This window comes from Triticum urartu, chromosome 3, assembly GCF_003073215.2.
Source record: "Triticum urartu cultivar G1812 chromosome 3, Tu2.1, whole genome shotgun sequence".
Lineage (NCBI taxonomy): Eukaryota > Viridiplantae > Streptophyta > Magnoliopsida > Poales > Poaceae > Triticum > Triticum urartu.
In genome coordinates, this window is record NC_053024.1 from 392,327,068 (window position 1) to 392,346,182 (window position 19,115).

Below are 19,115 nucleotides of genomic sequence, written 5' to 3' on the forward strand. Positions count from 1 at the left end.
TTAGGTGCACCCAAACACTGCTGTAGTATTATGGAATCATGTGCTTTCAGTTCCTACGAGAGCAATTTCAGTTTTCACGATCCTTTAAAACCATGTGATCCAATGAAGCCCTAAACACCACTTATATGTGAGAATATATAAAAGGAAAAAAATCCAACAACATATTTGTATATTTGTTAGATTAATGCTTTGTGGTTGTGCCGGGAAATTTGATCTCTTCTACTCTCCGATCTCTTAGTACTGGTAGCAATGTTAAGCAATTTATCTATTTATTAAACTGCTCCTTACCTAGGAAAGGGCATAAATGCATCTCCAAATAGTTCAGCAATGCCAAAAACCTGAACACAAACCAGAATAATGCATGCACGCAGATAGCACACAACACAACGGTAAGCAGAATCCTGATCCAAACTAACAACCATCAAGTTCCCTTTTTTCCAGTCTTTCATAAGGTCCACACCTAGCTTTCATAAGGTCCACAACAGAAATGGCCAAAATACGCCCAAGCACTAGGAAATACGGTAAAACATCTAGAAATACAGAGAGCCTAACTGATCATTTGCTCTCCCCTGCAGATAACACTTTCAAAGTGTGATTAATAACCAGATCACAGTAGCGACCAGATGACTACTTGACTTGATTGGAAGTAATTTAATGTTAGCTTCCAAGTCAGTCGGTCAGCAGGTGCCGCCTCGGACCAGGAAAGCATCAGGAACAGAAGCTGGATCTAGCTCATAGAAGCCACGGAGCGTGCCACTTTTTTCTTCTGTCAGACGGTAAGAAGGTATATGGTGAGAAAACCTCAAGTTCTCATTTGCAGGAATCTCCAGAATACCCCTTTCATTGTCAAACCTGAACACAGCTGTGTAACCGTCTACTGGAGTCAGAAACGAGAACTTTGTGCTAGCTTCAGTGCGCTCAGTAATCTCACCGATGGCATATTCACACGCATCATCGCTGGAAGGAACCCAGTCAGGTGCCCAGTTATTGTTGTAAATGGCCCAAATTTCACCTACTCGCGGGTGAATTTCAAAACGTTGCCCATTAACTTGGCTAGTTTCTACTAAATGAGAGAATGCGTCATTTGAATCATACTTGATCCTCCAGTTGCGGAGCTTAAATGTCCCACAGCTCACAGGTATATCACGCTCCAACCACATCTTCTCTTGCTCCAGTTGAGGACACGCTTCGAGCCAAGTTAAATGCAATCTGAACGGTTCCATATCAACTTTGGTCACCCAGCCGTAATACTTGGGAAATTTGTCAAGATCGCTGTAAAGAGCCCATATCTGGCCACGTTCAAACTTGTTATATGATCGCCCTTCTTCAAAGTTATAAAACTCCGAGTCTGGGTATGTTGCAATAGTACTTGGAGAGGTGCAGAATAGCTGAGAAGAAGAACCAGGCAGACTCGCAGTGCCGCCTTTCTGTTTCTGTCTTGGGGTTTGTTCAAGGGAATCATCTATCCGTTTTCCTCCACTTGGCTGATTTTCCTTTTGAGCACTTGGTTCATTTCCAGGACCTGGTGTACTAATATCACTGGCATCAATGAAACCACTGCTAATTGTCTTGTTGATAGCAACTGATGGAAACGATGCGTCCAGGTTACTAGGAAGTGATACGGTATCTAGTTCAAGAAACCCACCTGCCACACCAACCTTTTCATTTCCTTTTGTCCTATAAAATGGGATATTGTGCGAGAATCGAAGCAGTTCGCTAGATGGTATAACAGAAGATGATCTGTCAATTGCTTTTCCAAATAGACTGACAAACCCCTTAATCTTGACCAAGGGAAAAACAGCAGCTCCAGCTTCCATTGTGAAGTCTGACAGAACCTCCACAACGTCGTACTCGTATGTTTTATGGTTATCTGCATCTGAACACCACTCCATACTCCAACCCTTATAAAGAGCCCATACCTCACCCTTCCTGGGATATATTTCATAGGCACACCCTCTTCTGCCCATCACCCATGGAACAACAGTATGAGAAAACATGAGGGCACCTTTTGATACCTCTGTTTTTCCTAAATTAAACTTCCCACAAGCAACGGGCAGTTCTTTATCCGTCCATCTGTCTTCTTCATCATTAACTGCCTTATGCTCCAGCCAAGTGTACCGAATAGTGGATTTGGTAGCATCTACATGCTTTATTCGAGCATAATACCGTGGCATGCCATCGCGGTCATCATAAACTGCCCAAATCTGATCAACTGCAAACAAATTCACATTCCTGCCTTTATCAAAGTCAAAAAATTCTGGGTCAGGGTAGGTTAATTGTGCAGAATCGCAAGGATTCTTCGCAGCAGATGCATCACATGTAGATTCTTTCTTAACACTTTCCTGGTTCCCTTCTTTGGCAGTGCTTCCTTTCTCTTCATTGTGTGCTTTGCTAGGGACATGAGCTTCACCAGTTTTTACATCAGCACGAGCAACATTATCAAACATTTTTTTACAACTAGTGTCAGAATTTGAAAACCAATCTTTTAGTGTTCGCCTTTTTTTGCTAGGGGGAACCGGGGTACTGGCATCATGGTTTGCCTTTCTCCTAGCTGATCTCCGGGGACTAGGGCTGCCAGTAGCACTTGGCTCTGCTGGTGTATCTACTACCCTACTGCATGGGTTTTTACTATAAGCAACATCTGGACCAGCAGGGTCAGATGCCATTCTTCCACCTGCCTTGTCATTTGCACTTGGTGCAGAAGATTTAGACATGTTCCCTGTTGAAAATTCAACCCCGCTTTTTCCACCTGCCCCTGCATGGTTAACCTTCTCCTCACCACCCGCTCTGGCACTCTTCATATGTTCAGCAGTTTGTGCTCCATTCACCGAGGGCTTAGCATCACCATTCAACCTAGAAGGAGAGAACTTTGTAGAACAGTCTGGTTGACTGGGAAAACCACTCTGTTGTCCAACACCTCTGATTGAATTTGATGTGAATACAGAAGGCACATCCTGTACATTCAGCTTAGAAGCAACAAAATATTTACTGCAGTTCTGACAGCGGATGCGATGATTTAGTACGCCACTGTAGTACTGATATCTTGTTCTACAGTGAATGCATATGGTCCATATTGCCTGTCCAGCAGTGTTTGATGGAACTGGTGGTTCACCTCCTGCTACACTACTTCTATTTGCACCAGGTTTCTTCATCTGTTCTGTAGCTGTCTGCTTTGGTACTGCCGCCTGCTTTGGTATTGCCGCCTGCTTTGGTACTGCCGCCTGCTTCGGTACTGTTGCCTGCTTGGGTATTGCTGCCTTCTTTGATTGGGTAGCCTGCTTTGGTTGGGTACCTTGCTTTGGTCCTGTGGCCTGCTTTAGTTCTGAACCCTGCTTTGGTGCAATTCTGGAAGCAACCCTCCACTTGATGTCATATGCAGGTTTTTTTGTTCGATCAGACAATGTTGAGTGAGCTTCTGCTACCAATTTAAAAGCAGCTTCTGCACCAGGGTAACTATTTTTATCAGGGTGAAGTGAAAAGGCAAGCTTCCGGTACTGCTTCTTTATGGTTGCCTCATCAGCCATTACATCCACTTGGAGAATCCCGTAGAAGTCCAACAACTCATTGATCTTTGCCTCTGCTGCACAATGCACTTCGCAGACAGTCAACAGTTGAGATAAGTTTTCAAGTTCTGGAAAAATCCTTTGTGCTTTCAGTGCAATCCTTTTAGCACCAACAAAGTCTTTGCTTTCTAACTTTTTTAAAGCAATTTCCCTAGCCTTGACGGCCTCTTCTCTGTTGGATTCCATAATACTGCTCCTGATGTTGGTTCTGAAAACCAACCACACGCCTTCACATAAAATGCTATGAGCTGAAGAAGGCTATGTAAGACCCAAATTTGATTTGAGTCTCCCTGTTCAAACAATCTCAAATATGGGACCAGCTGTCAGATACAAACAAGATCGCCTGGTGTGTCAGGTCCTGGAATTTGTCAAAGAATAACAGAAGTTATAAGACCATATTTATATCCAACGAAATACACACTCATGGGATTGCATGATGATGATGCTACTTTGTGAAGTAAATAATTAATAACAGACAATGCAGATTGGATAGATCAACAGACAACCTTTTCTCAGTAGCAATCACTTGAGTGTAATACTGGTTATCATGTGTAGCAGTGTAGGTTCTATTCTATTTGTCAGATAATTTGTACTAAGATCTAAAAAATTGAATGATAAGATCACTACAGATTTGGGATTTGGAGGGTCTAACTATGGCTAAGTCACATTTAAGTCCATATATGCATCATTTGTACAATGTTAACAATCAAACTAGTGCATGGATGGAATCTAAAGTCAAATTAAATGCCTGTCAGATTGTATAGAACACAATTATATAACTTTGAACTATGTTGGTACCACTAATGTGCTAATAGGGTCACCGAAGATACAATATCACTAATTAATCTGCGCGCACAGAGATGGAGACACTAATCAGGCTGTGTAGTTTCTGCCTTCAGTGGCTTGTGATGATACACGATACTGATTCCATTATTTGGAATGGAACTGGGTAGGCAACTAGGTATGATGGATCTTGATACAGTGGGATCCACAAGTATCACCATGTCAGGCACTCAATGTCCGTTTGCGGTAAGAGTCCAGTTATCTCCTACTCCCTCCGTTCCTAAATATAAGACCTTTTAGGGATTCCACTATAGACTACATACAGAGCAAAATGAGTGAATCTACCCTCTAAAGTATGTCTATATGCATCCGTATGTAGTTCATAGTGAAATCTCTAAAAGGTCTTATATTTAGGAACGGAGGGACTAGATGATAGTCTAGAAGTATCCAGGGTGTATGTGTCCTAAGTAGGAAGAGTCTTTGTGGGTAAAATCCAGTCGTCTCTTAGATGGACCCAGCCTGGTCTAGAAGTATTCAGCGTGTGTTGAATTACTGTTTAGTGAACAGCAATCAATTTGAAGGGTCTACATAAGGATGTATCCCTCTTGTAAGGAAGGAAGCAATATCTAGTTTCTACCTATGCTTCTCTTCTACCCCTCTAATTCTCCAATCTTTCCCCACTACCCTTCTGCTGTACCACAGCGCCTACATGGCGAGGGCACCCACCGAGTATCCCACCCTACAACTTCCGTAGCCAACGTCGGCTACAACACTCAACTACAAGAGTCACACATATTGGTCAACTCATGGCAAAATCATGATGCAAAAGGTGAATTCTCGTTATCCGTGTCCATCTAATACTCTCAAGGATGGTATACTAATCGCAGTGCATCTACCATATGCATCCTTATATTCAAAGGCACAAGAGCTATGAATAAAGAGGAACCCCAGGACAGCGAGAACAACTTCACAGGATTTGTGGCTTCACCGGCTTCGAGGTTGAAGCTCTGAAGCCAAAGCCCCTAGCACCAAGTCCAGGGAGCAACGATTCTTTTACAAAACCAATGTTTTGTAACAATTAGTTCCGCGTTAGCTTTCCTAGAAACATCAATGTGGTACTATTGGCTCTGAACTGACAAGAAAATTATTTTCTCTATATACATCACCTGTTTTGATGACAACTCCTATTCTTCCGAGACAGCAAGATTTCTCTATTGACTCTGATTACAATTTGTACAGTTAAATTTTGTGGTAGGTTGGGCACAATGAGAGGAGGCAAGGACAAGCATGACGAGATAAGTAGCCCTCAAGTTCATACAAGGAGCAAGGACAATTGGAGAAGGCAAGGACAAGCATGATCTTAGCTACCGTGTTGGGATATTGTATATGGCTCATGATCACGTAGTTAGGGCCCGTTCGGCAACGCCCCGGCTCTCAACTCCAATAACTCCACAATGGAGCTGAGCCGAACGCGCGAACTCCGTGGAGCTCAAATCTAGAAGCTAGCTTTTCTCTTAATGCAAATTTGATGGAGTTGGAGAAGCTGCCTTTCCCTGGCTCTGTGAAAATGAAGGAGTTGGAGTTGAGCGTTATTACGAGGTGCTGCCACCGCCAAGTGACCTTTGTGTACCAGTTCGGAAAATCTCTCCTCCGTATCCGCTCTCTCACAATAGAAAAAAGGTGTCGTTGTATGTCTACCGAGCTGGGCTTTGCTCCCTTCCCTCTCAAACGGGCCTCAGCCCCATCTAAATGGGTTGTCAACCCATGTCAGCGACGAGAAGCTGGAGCTGCGATGCCGAACGTTTATTCCACCACTAGTTCTCACATGAGAAGCTGGAAACCGGAACGAGGAGTAGAAGTTGAGGAGTTTGGGAAGCTAGGCTGTTGCCAAACAGGCCCTTAGTATATACATGCCTATCCAAACAATGGCAAATAAGTTTGAAGTGCAAACAACTCCATTAAGTGATGGGTTGCTCCCTGGAATTGCGGGCATGTTTGGTCGTCCTCCACATTATGCCACACTTTTGTGCCACAAGTGTGGCATGCCAGAGTTTTTGTGCTGGCCAAATTGATCGCCACACTAGTAGCAGAAGTTGGCTAGCAGCTGAGTCTATAACAAGTGGGGTATGTGACTAAGAAGTGTGGCATGCCACAACTGTGGCTTAACCAAACATTTGTCACACTTATGGTAGAAAAGTGTGGCAAACTGTGGATCCAACCAAACATGCCCTACATGTAAGATAGTGATAGGGTAATCATTCTCGGCTTAATCTATGTTCTTTTAACATTAACAGTGACAAATATCATTATTTTCATTGTTGCTTCACAACACGGACATCATTTTACAATGTGCTGCTTTTATTTGTCACCATTTGCTGATTCTATTGCCACTTTGCTTCACTGTTTTCTCAGTCTAGTATCAGAATATATTTTGTGAAAAATATAATAGCTCAAATGAATATTTTTCAGAGTACTCATGAAATCACAAATATGATTCGCACAAATGCAATTTTAGTCATCTGTTAGGATAATTACTGCATGCCTCTTCACTAACAGAAAGTTTCGATGAACGCAAAGAGACCCCCTCACCTCCCGCGTGGCGACGGGGAGGGAACCCTAGATCGCGCCGCCTGGCCTCCCTCCTCCCTCCACTATCCTCCCTCACCGCCGCCAGCGGGCACGGTCGGGCAAAGCGGCAGGGCTTCCTAGTCCTCTCGCTCGAGCGGTTGGCGCGGGCCGGCGGCTCTGGCCAGGGCGTGGCGTACGGGTGTTGGGCGCCACGGCGAGGCGTCGCACGGGCGCGGTGACCCCATGCTGGTGTTGCGGCGGCGCAACTGGCAGCACGGCGGCGGTGTGCGCCTAGGGATGTGACGACGGTCGGCTGACTCGGGCGGCTAGGGCTGTGGGCAGCGCGGTCCGCGGGCGGCCGCCTCTGCCGTGGCGCTCAGCTGGCGGAGGTGGCGCGGCACTGGTGGTTGTCTCGCCCTCCTCTGCTTCTGCTGTCCCCTGGAGCGACGGCTGGTGGCGGATCTCGATGGCCGGTGCGGTGGTCCAATGCTCGGGCATTTCTGGCTGGCCGATGGTGGCAGGAGCGTCTCGGGGATGGAGGCAAGGGTGGCCCCATCCCTAGCGTCGCCGAGATCTAGGGGGTCAGACCGAGTGCGACGGATGGGCTGCAGCGAGGATCGCGGCCGCCGGCAAATTCCTCTTGTCCAGATCTGGACGGTTGGGCCCTGCTACTGCATCAGGGTTCGTTTTGGGGCAAAAGGTGGGACCTTGCTGCCTCTAACCAATCTTCAGCTTCTGTGGGCTTTAGCAATGGTGGAGGGGCGATCTCGGATGTCGGGGCAGCGGCCCTGGAGGTGGGCACCGTGGGGCTCGTGGGCAGAGCTCGCGTCTTGGGTGCTCACTGGTGGCCATGGCCGTGCAGGCGGCGTGGTGGCCGGGGTACGGCAGTGGTCCTCATGATTGGCCTACTTCGTATCGGAGACAAGTAGTTAGCCACTGCTTTTGAACTTCGTATTGGCCTACTTCGTATTGAACTTCACAGAACCATAAATTACAGAAATAAGGTTGGGAAGGCCTAAGGCAAGACATGCAGGTAGATCATATCAAAACAGCAATGTGAATATGAGTAGCTTCTACATGCACAACGATATGGATTTCACACTTGTTAGCCACTCCTTATGCTATTACGTTACATGTTTTTCTAGTAAATTTAGTTATATGCTCAGCTTGGTCTACATCATTTGAGTTCAAGGTCACCATTTCTTAGCCCTCTGAACAAATTTGCAGGTAGATAGCCTAGGTATTCTATAGCAGTATCCATAATGTTATTCAGATTCAATCCATGAACAAAATGAATGTAGCTCTGTAGCACTAAATGCGGCCATGAAAAACACAAACTAAATGCTTGCACGTGTTGTTTCACAGTGCATAAGTGAACTGCTTATGCCGTGCATGCTGCTTTTAAATTTTGATTCAGACAGTTCAGTGACCTAACGGCATCGCCTAACTTATAGAAAAATATATGGAACCGACATAGCGCAGTGACAAACCACAGCAAACAGCAACACCGTGCTACATGTAACACCAGCGCAGCACTTAACCCGTCCACAACCAACACCAGTACCGCTACATGCAGGCCTCACAAAACTCGCACTGCATCCAAACCACCACCGATGCAAAGAAACATAAGCCAATGAACAAACAAAGGGTGTGTTTGGTTAGAGGAACAGAGTTGAATGTAATGAGTTGGTTCCACACCTACAAGTCATGTGTTTGGTTGCAAACTGGAACAGAATGCACTGATTCCCCAGGGAGGAACTTGAGCTTGTGGCTGTTTTCTCTTTTTCTTAGAATATTGTTATGCTTTCAGTGGGATTTCCTGATGGTGAAGGGGACCTGGCCGGGTACAACTCGAGAGTGGCTGGTGCAGTTTTTTTGGTTTTCTGGATCATTCGTGCTGCATCTGGAGCGATGGTGCGTACATGTCTCTGCTAATTACTGCTAATTACCGGACACATAACCAGCAGCTACTGCCTCACCGCTCATTATCCCGTATAAAAAGGTAATTCGCCGACGCATCCCCCTCCCCACCTTCCCCCTCCCTGCATCTACTCCACCTCCACTCGGCCACGGTCACAAATCATAGGTGCCTGTCATGCCGCTGCCGCCATCTCTCCCCCTTGAGTTCACGCTGTCACCGTCGATGGGAGGAGTGTAAGCCGCCGCTCGCGCCGCTGCTCTCTGTGCCAAGTTCACACAGCATTGCATGCGTACACCAACGTTCCGAACTCTGCTTCAGTTCATGGTCGCCTGCGAGGGAGCGCCGCAGCCGTTGTCCACACCCCCTCCACCCCAACAACTTCCTCCTTTAGCACACTGCTGCTCAGCTCCACCTCTGGTCACCCCATACTGCACCTAAAGCCTGCTTGAGGACGCTTGGATGAGGAACACAGCCACCACAACCACGCTTCCTTCACCCTCTGTCTTTAAGTCTCCAATCATACTCGGACTCTTTTCTTCTTCTTAGCTTCTGGTATGTGCAAATTGGGCTTTGGCATCCACAAATTCCGAGACGACTTGTGTGTATCTCATAGCGATTTGGCATGTTTCTGAATTTTATGAATTTAGGAGAAGTACATATTTGATGTTCCTGGCAATACTTTGATATTTTACAAGATGTAGTGCCAAACTTGCATGAAGAAATCCGGAGTGTGCTTAATTTTCTGGACGATCTCCGTTGTGAAAATGCGAAGAGAGGAGAAAAGGGCTACACACCAGGTCGCGACGACCTAAGAAGCACGGATACAGGGACGGAGACACAGGGATACAGCATTTTCCAAAGACAGCCATTCAGGGATACAGCGGGGTATATAAGTATTTAGAAAAATAAATATGAAAGTATTTTGAAAATGGATATGTATAAAGATTTAACAAGAATTTTTTAGTACTGGATATATGTTGTCTCCTTTCTATTCAGGAAAGACTGAGAGCAGTCCACTTAGAGCCTATGTAGCTCTCCGTCCACTTAGAGCCCACATGTAGCTCTCCGTCAACTTAGAGCCCATGTAAGGCCCAATTCCAGAAAACCCTAGACTAGTAGCACTCCAGCCATCCCCAACTTCCCATTCTCGCACTGCCTTTCTCCAGCCGCCAGTGAAGAAACGACAACGCCGCCAAATCGGCAGCTTTCATCACCCTCTTCTCCCTGCCCAAATCTTCTTCCTCGCTGGCCACCACAATCCCATCTTCCTTCCTGCCCGGAGCTTCTTCCTTGTTGGCGGCCGCCTTGCCATCTTCCTCTACCAAGATCTCCTTCCTTGCTAGCAGCCACCGAGGTTACCTGCTCAACCATGGTTGCTATCGGGAGGAGAACTGGGCAGCAGCATGGTCACTGGAGGCTGGCTGCCGAGTGTCCACGCCATATCCCGATTTTATTTCTTTTTTTAATTTGAAAAAGTAGGATACTGCGGGATACGCGTATCCCCGTGTCCCCCATATCAGGACGGCAAATCCGCAGTTCTGGCCGTATCAGTGCTTCTTAGGCGACGACTCAATCTCCTCCACCACACGTGGGATCGATCCCTCGGTCCGCCTACCTCCCTCGGATCAACCAGCACCACAGCGTTGTGAGACCAAGATCTTAGCAAGAGCACATGGCGTTGGCGGCTTTGGCATGGCCATGCCTGGTGAGTCCCCACGCCCTCCCCTCTTGCTTTACGCTCATGGTTTATTTTTCCTTTCTTTTTCATCGATCTTGGCAACCATGCGAGCAGGAACATATGTTATTCTGTGGCTGATGGGGGAGTTGGCAATTGACTTGTCGAAGCAGAGCAAGAGCGCTTCATGGAGCTGAAGTCTGAAGAGGAGGAAAGTGCACTCATACGTGATGTTCAAGTTCGACGACAGCAAAGAGGAGGTCGTGGTCAGCGACCAAGGAGAGTTGCTTCTTTGTTTGGCGCAAGGGTACTGCATCAGTGGACAATGAGAGAAGCAGCCATAGTCACGAAGTTGCGGCCCTAGGCATGTCTGTTCGCCAGCGGCATCATCAACGTCGTCGCCGCTCAACTGCTCCAGCCGATACTATCCGATAAGAGCAAGAGGTGACCCTCCCCCCCCCCCCCCACAGTCCGTCGTGACCCGAGGTACAGTTGCTTTTTTCCTGGATGGGATATGGCGCTCGGCTAGATGAGGAGGCTGCAGGCAATGGTGGGCCCTGGAGTTGGGATCGTGGTCATTCTTCGAGTCCACGCTGGACCTGATCAAGATGTCGTTGGCCAAAGCGGGCGTGCCCATGGCCAGGCACTACGATGGTGCCGCTGTTGTGGAGTCATCGTGCGGATCTGTATGACCTTTTTCCTCTTTTCTTTTATTTAATTGGTCTTTTTCTTCTCTTTTGACAAGAACCTTTTGTATATTCTACAGATCAATAAACTCTATAGCAGTACTTTTTTGACAGTGCAAATCAAGTGTAAACAAAGAGGCTCAGTGTACGCCGTTTTAGATAGTGGCATAGTCATCATCATATAACCTTGAATTTGGAAATTATGTTTATTGTGAAACTTTTCCGGGTGAAATTACACAAACGCATTTCTAGTATGTAGTTTAAGGAGCTGTTTGGATTGTGACTATGTTTGCCATATATTGCCACATTATTTTTGCCACACTTTCCATACTTGCCTAACTTGAGTTGCTCAAATTGTTAGCCACTCTTTGGCTTGCATAAGGGAATCTTGCCACACTTTTTGTGTTTATGACATGTGGGGTTCACTTATAAAAAAAATCTTGCCTTAGGTGTGGCTAGAACCAAACACCCACCTAAGTTAGTCAAACTTGCCTAAGGTGAGGTGTGGCAAAGTGTGGCAAGATGTGGCTAGAAACCAAACAACCCCTAAATATTTGCAAGGATATCAGTAGTCAAAAAAATAAAAATTATATTAATCAGATTACTATTACTATTATTATTATTATTATTATTATTATTATTATTGGCTCACATCTTTAGAAATCAGAGACTCTGCATATCACGGTTACGAAACATGCATCAGATTCGGCTACATCTAGACTTAGCTTCATACAAATTATTTCCTTTTGAATTCAAGTGCTTTTAAATTGTCAAAATATGTTCATTTACTTGTGTTTTTTCTTAGAACTCCATAACTGTGCCTTAATTTTCTTTTCAGACCATCACCTTTTGATCCCCATCTCGATCTCTCTACTTTCTTCAGATTTTTTACTGTTGCCCGTTTCTGAGTTTGATTTTCTAATTTTGATTCAGAATTTCAGATATTCAAGTGTTTATGGTGCTAACAATGGATATTCATATATTCCTACGATCTTTGTACTCCGTTTTGTATTCCATTTAATTTTGGTCATAACTTTCCCCTCTATATGTATGATGCTTACCAAGCGCATTGTATGATACTTCCTCTGTTCCTAAATATTTGTCTTTCTAGAGATTTCAACAAGTGACTACATACGGAGCAAAATGAGTGAATCTACACTCTAAAATATGTTTATATACATCCGTATGTGGTCGTCCATTTGAAATCTCTAAAACGACAAATATTTAGGAACAGGGGCCCTATGTGTTCTCCTGGTACTACAAGATTAGAATCTTCTTTCTATGTTTTATGTTGTTGGTTATGGTTGACTGCCAATACATAAGAGTGAGCTAAAGAACTTACTGATCATGTTCTTCTTCCGGTTCTCATAGAAGAATTTCTGCTAGGAAAATCATATTTAGTTTACAGCAGTGTGAATGAAGGTGCAGAAAGTACATAAATGTGAAATCATGCAAGTATTCTTCTCTGGTTCCAGTATTATGTATCTGTTTGCTTTCCCTCCATCTTATTTGTGTACATATAGTATGGTCAAGCAAGCAAATGAACAGAAAATCAATTAGCATGTAACATCCATCATACTCTTCTCAATGAATTACCTTATCGCTTAAGCAACGCTTAAGCGTCTGAAGCGGGACGCTTTATAAACAATGCACATATGTTTCATACATTTATTTATTAGTTATTTTCAGTCACAGGACAAGGGGGCAACATTTTCCAAACTGCAAGTGTGTTTTTATCTATGCTTCCAACCTGCAACTGTGTTTTTACCTCCAAACTGTGGCATCGACATGTAGAGTTTGCAATGCAAATTTATGCCATATATATGGATAAGCATTCCAGCTTGCTCCCCTTGGTGGCTCACCAGTGTTCTACTATGCTGTGCTTGAAGTGGTAGATTCATGCCATTTGTTGATGAAAGGACTAGAAAATAGACGCACATGCCTGAATATGTTTGGTGTTTAAGACTGAGCAGAAAAAACTTAAAACAATATATTGTCCTTTTTTCTGCTCAGTCTGTGCTCGATGTTCCGCGTGCTTGAATTCAGCTAGTTCCTCCTAGATGCCAAACCAACTCATTCCTCCAAATCGCTGGAATCACGCGGAACCACCCCCTCTCTCAACAAAGAGCCCATCAACGCAACAAGCGGAGTGGCCGGAGCGAACCGCAGCTGCCGCTGGCCTCAAGACAATGTCGGCGTAACTGTCAGCAGGAGATCTCGAGGGAGAGAGATCCAGGGCCATGGAGCCAGCCTCCTCTGTCCGCGCTATCTTTCACTTTCTAGAACAAGGTCGCCCTCCTCCTCTATGACCTCAACCAGCAGGTGACGCACTGGTGACGAGCAGAAAAGAAGGAGAGCAGTTGTGGCAGGCAGGACTTCTACCAAAGCTGGTGAGCTAGTAAACATCAGCAGCTGACCAAAACCTACGAGCGTAGCAGCAGCGGTGATGTTTGATGCTTACGATATACGACCGACAATGTTCGATGCTAAGATTTTGCTTCCCTATTTTGAGTGCATGACTTGTATTTTGACCAAATTTTTGACATGTACAGACAGATATTGAGGAAATGTCAGGAGCTATAATACCAACAATGTAATATACGTATGTGAGAGTCTTGCCATTCCTACGTTCTGCTCCCTCAACCAAACGCTGACATGGAACCATTCTATTCCACCTAATTGCCTCCACCAAACACTGAAATGGAACCGACACATTCCAGTGGAATCGAACCATGACATCCCATTCCACTTTGTTCCCAAACCAAACACATCCAAAGATTAGCATTCAGACTACAAGAATATAGCCCAGAAAGAAAGAACCCAGTGCCAAACATGGACCAACAGCGATACGCTGAAGAGGAAACGGAGCGGCAACGAACACGTCTGCTTCTAGTATTATTATGTCTAGGATTTTTTTCAATATGCTGTATGGTAATTATTGTACATAGTGAGAGCAAACATATGAATACATTATGTGTGTATACAGACAATGACAAACTTAATATAGGTATATACAATGATGAATATATAAAATTTATTCTCTTGCTTAATTGGGTGCTAAAACAGTCCAAACAGAATGATATTATCAATTAAACAAAGCATAATCAAGTTTAGGCTGGCATACGCACAAGCCGAAGCCACATAGAAGGGGCCCTTAAAGCTAGGTCTTGTGCTTTTCTAATTAAGCAATGAGAACAGTAATCTTCCTTCCTCAAAGTTTGTCATATGATTTCATCTCATCTCAACCAAGTCGACAGCACCCGCTGATCTTCCAGGTGGTGATTTCCAGTTTGTGCACCTTCATACACAAATAACACCTAGGAAGCTCAGGTACTGCAGAGAACTGGCGCATCAGTGGCAGGATACGTCTGGATACATAATCCGTATGTATCAGATTATTTTTATTTCGATAAAATTAAATTAATTCGAATACCAGAGGGATACAGCCAGGATACTAGGCTGTTGGAGGGCGGCTGGCGGGTGCAGGTGGCAATGAGGCAAGGATAAAAGGCTAGGTTATTCTCTTCCCGCAAAAAGAAAGGCTAGGTTATTCTCTTCCCGCAAAAAGAAAGGCTAGGTTATTCTCTTTTCTCTTGTTAGTTAATCCTTGGCTTATCTCATATTTAGATGAAATGATGAATCTGAGCCTTCAGAACTACTTAATCAGAACTGTAGAAACTTCATACTGAAGAAATTACTTAGAGAATTCATGACCTGTGAGACAAACTTTTGCACTGTTTATCCTCAGTAGAGAATTCATGACATGAAAATTGCCTTTTGCATTTGCTTTATGGCAATTTTTAGTGAAAACTAAATTGTTCAGAGCCACCACCTGTTTTTTTTCCTTGATGAAGATTTGGTTTCATTAGCCTAGGCTATTGCCTACGCATTTTTCTGATCAGTCCCCACATTTTAGGCAAAATACCTCACCCCCTCCTATGTAAGAATCCTGGCTCCGTCCCTGCCTGGGCAACGCCGGTGCGGCGAGGAAAGAGGAGGACGGCCTCCGTTGATCCCTCCCCAAAACTGGCACCACACTTGAGAAGAGAAAAGGTAGCAACCACTAATCCACCCAGCAAATCTGAGTGACCTTTTCTTAGCCATGGTGAGTTTGAGATTTTACCCTGAGTGTCCTTGCTTTGTTGAAATTGGTCCTCATTATCTACATATATGCGCCTCACACTATTTTAGGATGTGCCGCAAATGATCTAGGCAACAGCCAACAGGCCATTATGGAATCATGTAGACATAATAGAGGCAGATGCATAAGGTGGGGGAAATGTTCGATTCAGGTGTAAGTATTGTGCACAACAATACAGAGGAAACTACAAGAGTTCAAGCACATTTGATCAAGATATCCAAGAGGGAGATCAGATAATACCCAAATGCGACTGATCCTACTCTTCGGCAGCTTCAAACTGAAGTTGCAGCGGCTGAAGAAAACTAGGATTATATTAATGGTGCATTTTCCATGTTCCCATTGCCTTATTAGTATTTCTAAACTGTCATATTTTCATCTAATCATTAATTTCTATATATTTACGTATCATGGTGTCGCCAAACCAGTATCAGTATCGCCATATCTGGACAACCTACGACAACAGCACCCTAAGGCTTTCAAAAAAAGTTCAAGCTCAATAAGCACTTCGAGTTCGGCTCAAGCCTTAAACTAGCCGAGCTCAAGCCTAGACTCAAGCCCATGAGGCTAACGAGCTTGAGCTCAAATAGCTGAGCTCAAGCCTAGCCTCTATTTTTATGTATTTAGTAACTCACATGACATGCCAATATGAAACGTGAACATCCAAAAAAGGGGGGTCAATGGTTATGTGAAGCCACTCACCAAAGAAACGTAGATCAGAGTCGGTACCAGGTGCACAAACTCCAAGTCCAGTAACTCTTCTTGAGGAAGAAGCCTGAGTGACAAGACAAGACAATTAGAGGACAATGGGAGAAATTGTACATATTGCTAATTTACAATTAAACAATGTAAACACAGCCTGCATGATTTGCTTAAAAAGGGGCATACCCAGTGCTGAAAGCTCCCACACAAGGTGGGGCCTGGGGAAGGGAATTTCTAGACAGCCTTACCCATACATAATAATTCTCACATGGAAGACAAAATGGAACTGGTAACAAATGGTGGTGCCGTAAATGAAGATGACCAAGTATCAAACTGTAACCGAATTAAACCATATCAAAATTATACACTAAGCGATATATTCCTTGCCAGCCATGCTGATCGAGTTTGCAAATGCTAGGGATTCCCTTGGGTGCACACGCAATCCAACAAAAGAATGGAACACATAGCCAGAAATCCAGAATATGGCATACCTTCAGACAAGCTAGCAGCTCCAAATGGTCAATGCAAGTATCAGCAATGTAGCTGCATCCATTGAGACAAATATCAGATTTGAAAGATATTTGTTGAATAAAACTTTTACCATACTTGGTTGCATAAATACAAAATTCACAGGTAACTTGTGTCAACTAGCAACTTGTATTCAATATGCCATTGGTTTCAGGGACATACATTTGCTAGTAATGCTAAACCTATGGGGTAGTGCTTGGTCTGGCTTGTCTGGAAGGAAATCTGAGGAAGGTAAGATGTCATAATTAAAGTCTTAAAGATAATATATAAATTAGTATCCTCGTCAAAAAACAGACAATTTTTTAACTCTCACTAGGAGATATTTAACTACCCTGTTTACATTCTTCATATTCAGAACACAAAAGAGAGGCCATGTTCTTATCATTTAAACTTGACAAGAGCTAATTCAAATATTAGTTGACTTCAAGAAAGAACCAATTAATATATAATGAGGAATAACTCAAAGCAGATTTCTCAGAAAAAAAATACTAAAGTTGGTATTTCAATGTTTACTCGAGCATGGCCAGGCACTGTTTGCGATCCTAGTCCAACATGTGCACATGACTTTGACTAGAGAATGAGGCCCTTCATTGTGCTGTCTTGGTAAGGTGGACAGTTAGCACTGCTGGATCTCAAGAAACTCTGCCTATTGGTCCTCTAATCAGCCCAACACTAGTTTAAGCCCTAATTACAATATCTCGATTTACACTCACATGAGTTCAAAGCTACACCCTCTGTTCACTAATTCAGAACTGCCAAAACGTCCTACATTGGTGAACAGTGGTAGTACAACATAGAAGAATTCTTACCGATCGGACAGGGCCGGCAGCGACTGGAAGCAGACGAGTGTCGGGGCGAGATGGAGATGGAGAGGTTACCCGTGACAGACTTGAGCCCGCCCAGGGAGAATGCGTGCAGTCCCGGCGGAGGAGGCAGGCGACGGAGCAGGGCTGGGCGGAGGTGGAGGTGGCGGCGGCGTAAACCCTAATCCCCGTCTCTGTCCGCCATTTTGCCCGCGCTGAGAAGGAGCGAAGGGAGAGGTGGGGACGGCAGTGGCGACGGTCGAGCTAGGGCCCCTCGCGCCGCCGAGTTGGAGCTCCTCGCGCCGTCGAGCTCGTGCTCCTTGCGCCGCCGCCGCCGCCGCTGCGTTTCTTGCTTCTCTCTGGCTTCCCTTCTCCGAATTTTAATTGGGGCCAGACGGGTGCAAGAGTTTCTAGATCGATCCGGAGGAAAAATAATGCGGAAAGGGTGAAACCAATCCCTAAAACGGGCCTCCAACCAGGCCCCGGAAAAGGTCTTACTGTAACTGTTGGGGCGTGCTTTGTTGGTCGCATAGAGCCCAATCAAACCCATGCGAAAAGAATTTGACTTTTTTTTTACAATAATACAACTTTATTTCTCAAATAATAGATAGGTCATTTACAAGCATGTGAGAAATAGAGTCAGGAGGGTTGGAATCTCAAAGTGAAGAAGCTCTAGAACTAAAGGAAAGCTTTGCTATATAATTTGTATCTCATTTGCTTCACGGAAGCAATGATGATACGAAATTTTCCCAAACTCATTAGTAAGGTTATGGCATTTCCTTACCGTCATAACTTCAGGGCCAAAGTAATCCTCATGTTGGTTCAAGGTTTATACCGCAAATGTATTATATCTGACTCAACAATCACTCAGGTGCCTCCAATATTTGCTGCCAGATAAAGCCCATTACAAATAGCACTCAATTTTGCACAATCGACATTGTTAACATGTGGTAAAAAAACCAGTTAGTTGTAGCCAGAAAACCCCCCTTATCATCACGTGTGACAACCCCTGTGGCACCCCATTGCATGTCAGGATGAAATGTGGCGTCCACATTGACCTTGACTAAATCCTGAGGCGGTCTCTTCCACATGTGATCACTCTTTCAAACTGGTTGACTCGGAGTCACTACTCTTGCAAAGTTTGTGGCCAGTACTTTGATAGAAACACTCGTACGATCAGGCGAATGGATAGTCTCACCCCTCACAAACTGGCGTCATTGCCACCAGATATACCATGCTGCAACAACAATCAGCTCTGCCATTGGTAGGTCCCCATAGTTTGCCTGGTTTCTTTCTAAAATTTCCATAGTAACAATCCCGAGCGATCTTCTACCACTGCCTTCATAATGACCTACTCCAAGCCTAAAGCAGCCCAAACTTTCAGCATTCTAGTGCAAGTGAACAAGCAATGTTGTATATCCTTCAACCCAATTTTGCACATCGGGCACCAGGCAGTGACAGGAATATGGCGACTAGCTAGCACGACGTAACATGGGAGTACTCCACGCAGTACCTACCTTACAAAATGTTTGAATTTACCAAGGACTTTTAAACGCCACATATTGAAAGCACAAGTTCTCCCTGTGTGATTTTGGTAATTAATATCAACATATCTCTTGTTGGACTAATACTTCTATCTAGTATATTTCAGATAAGTTCAACAGTGGGGTGGCTTGGACAAGAGGATGTGGAACCCCTTCAAATTGTTAAGGACAGAAGATTGGCAAAAGCTCAAAAGCTCAAGACTC

The 19,115-nt window shown here is 44.5% G+C and overlaps 1 protein-coding gene across 4 annotated transcripts; it reads right to left on the minus strand.

The window, feature by feature from the left end:
• Nucleotides 1-390: 390 nt before the first annotated feature.
• Nucleotides 391-17,789, minus strand: LOC125544078. 4 transcript variants are annotated; one of them, XM_048707632.1, is made up of 5 exons: nt 17,374-17,789; nt 16,528-16,579; nt 16,037-16,109; nt 12,539-12,575; nt 391-3,921 (listed from the first exon to the last, which is right to left on the minus strand). In XM_048707632.1, exon 5 carries the CDS (start codon nt 3,747-3,749, stop codon nt 678-680), a length of 3,072 nt encoding a protein of 1,023 aa, XP_048563589.1. In that variant the 5' UTR covers nt 3,750-3,921; nt 12,539-12,575; nt 16,037-16,109; nt 16,528-16,579; nt 17,374-17,789; the 3' UTR covers nt 391-677. The 4 variants fall into 4 exon arrangements, with proteins under 4 accessions (XP_048563589.1, XP_048563590.1, XP_048563591.1 ...); XM_048707633.1 differs by lacking the exon at nt 12,539-12,575 and adding an exon at nt 16,727-16,786; XM_048707634.1 differs by lacking the exon at nt 12,539-12,575 and having other exon boundaries at nt 17,443-17,789.
• Between the last annotated feature and the right edge of the window lie 1,326 nt (nt 17,790-19,115).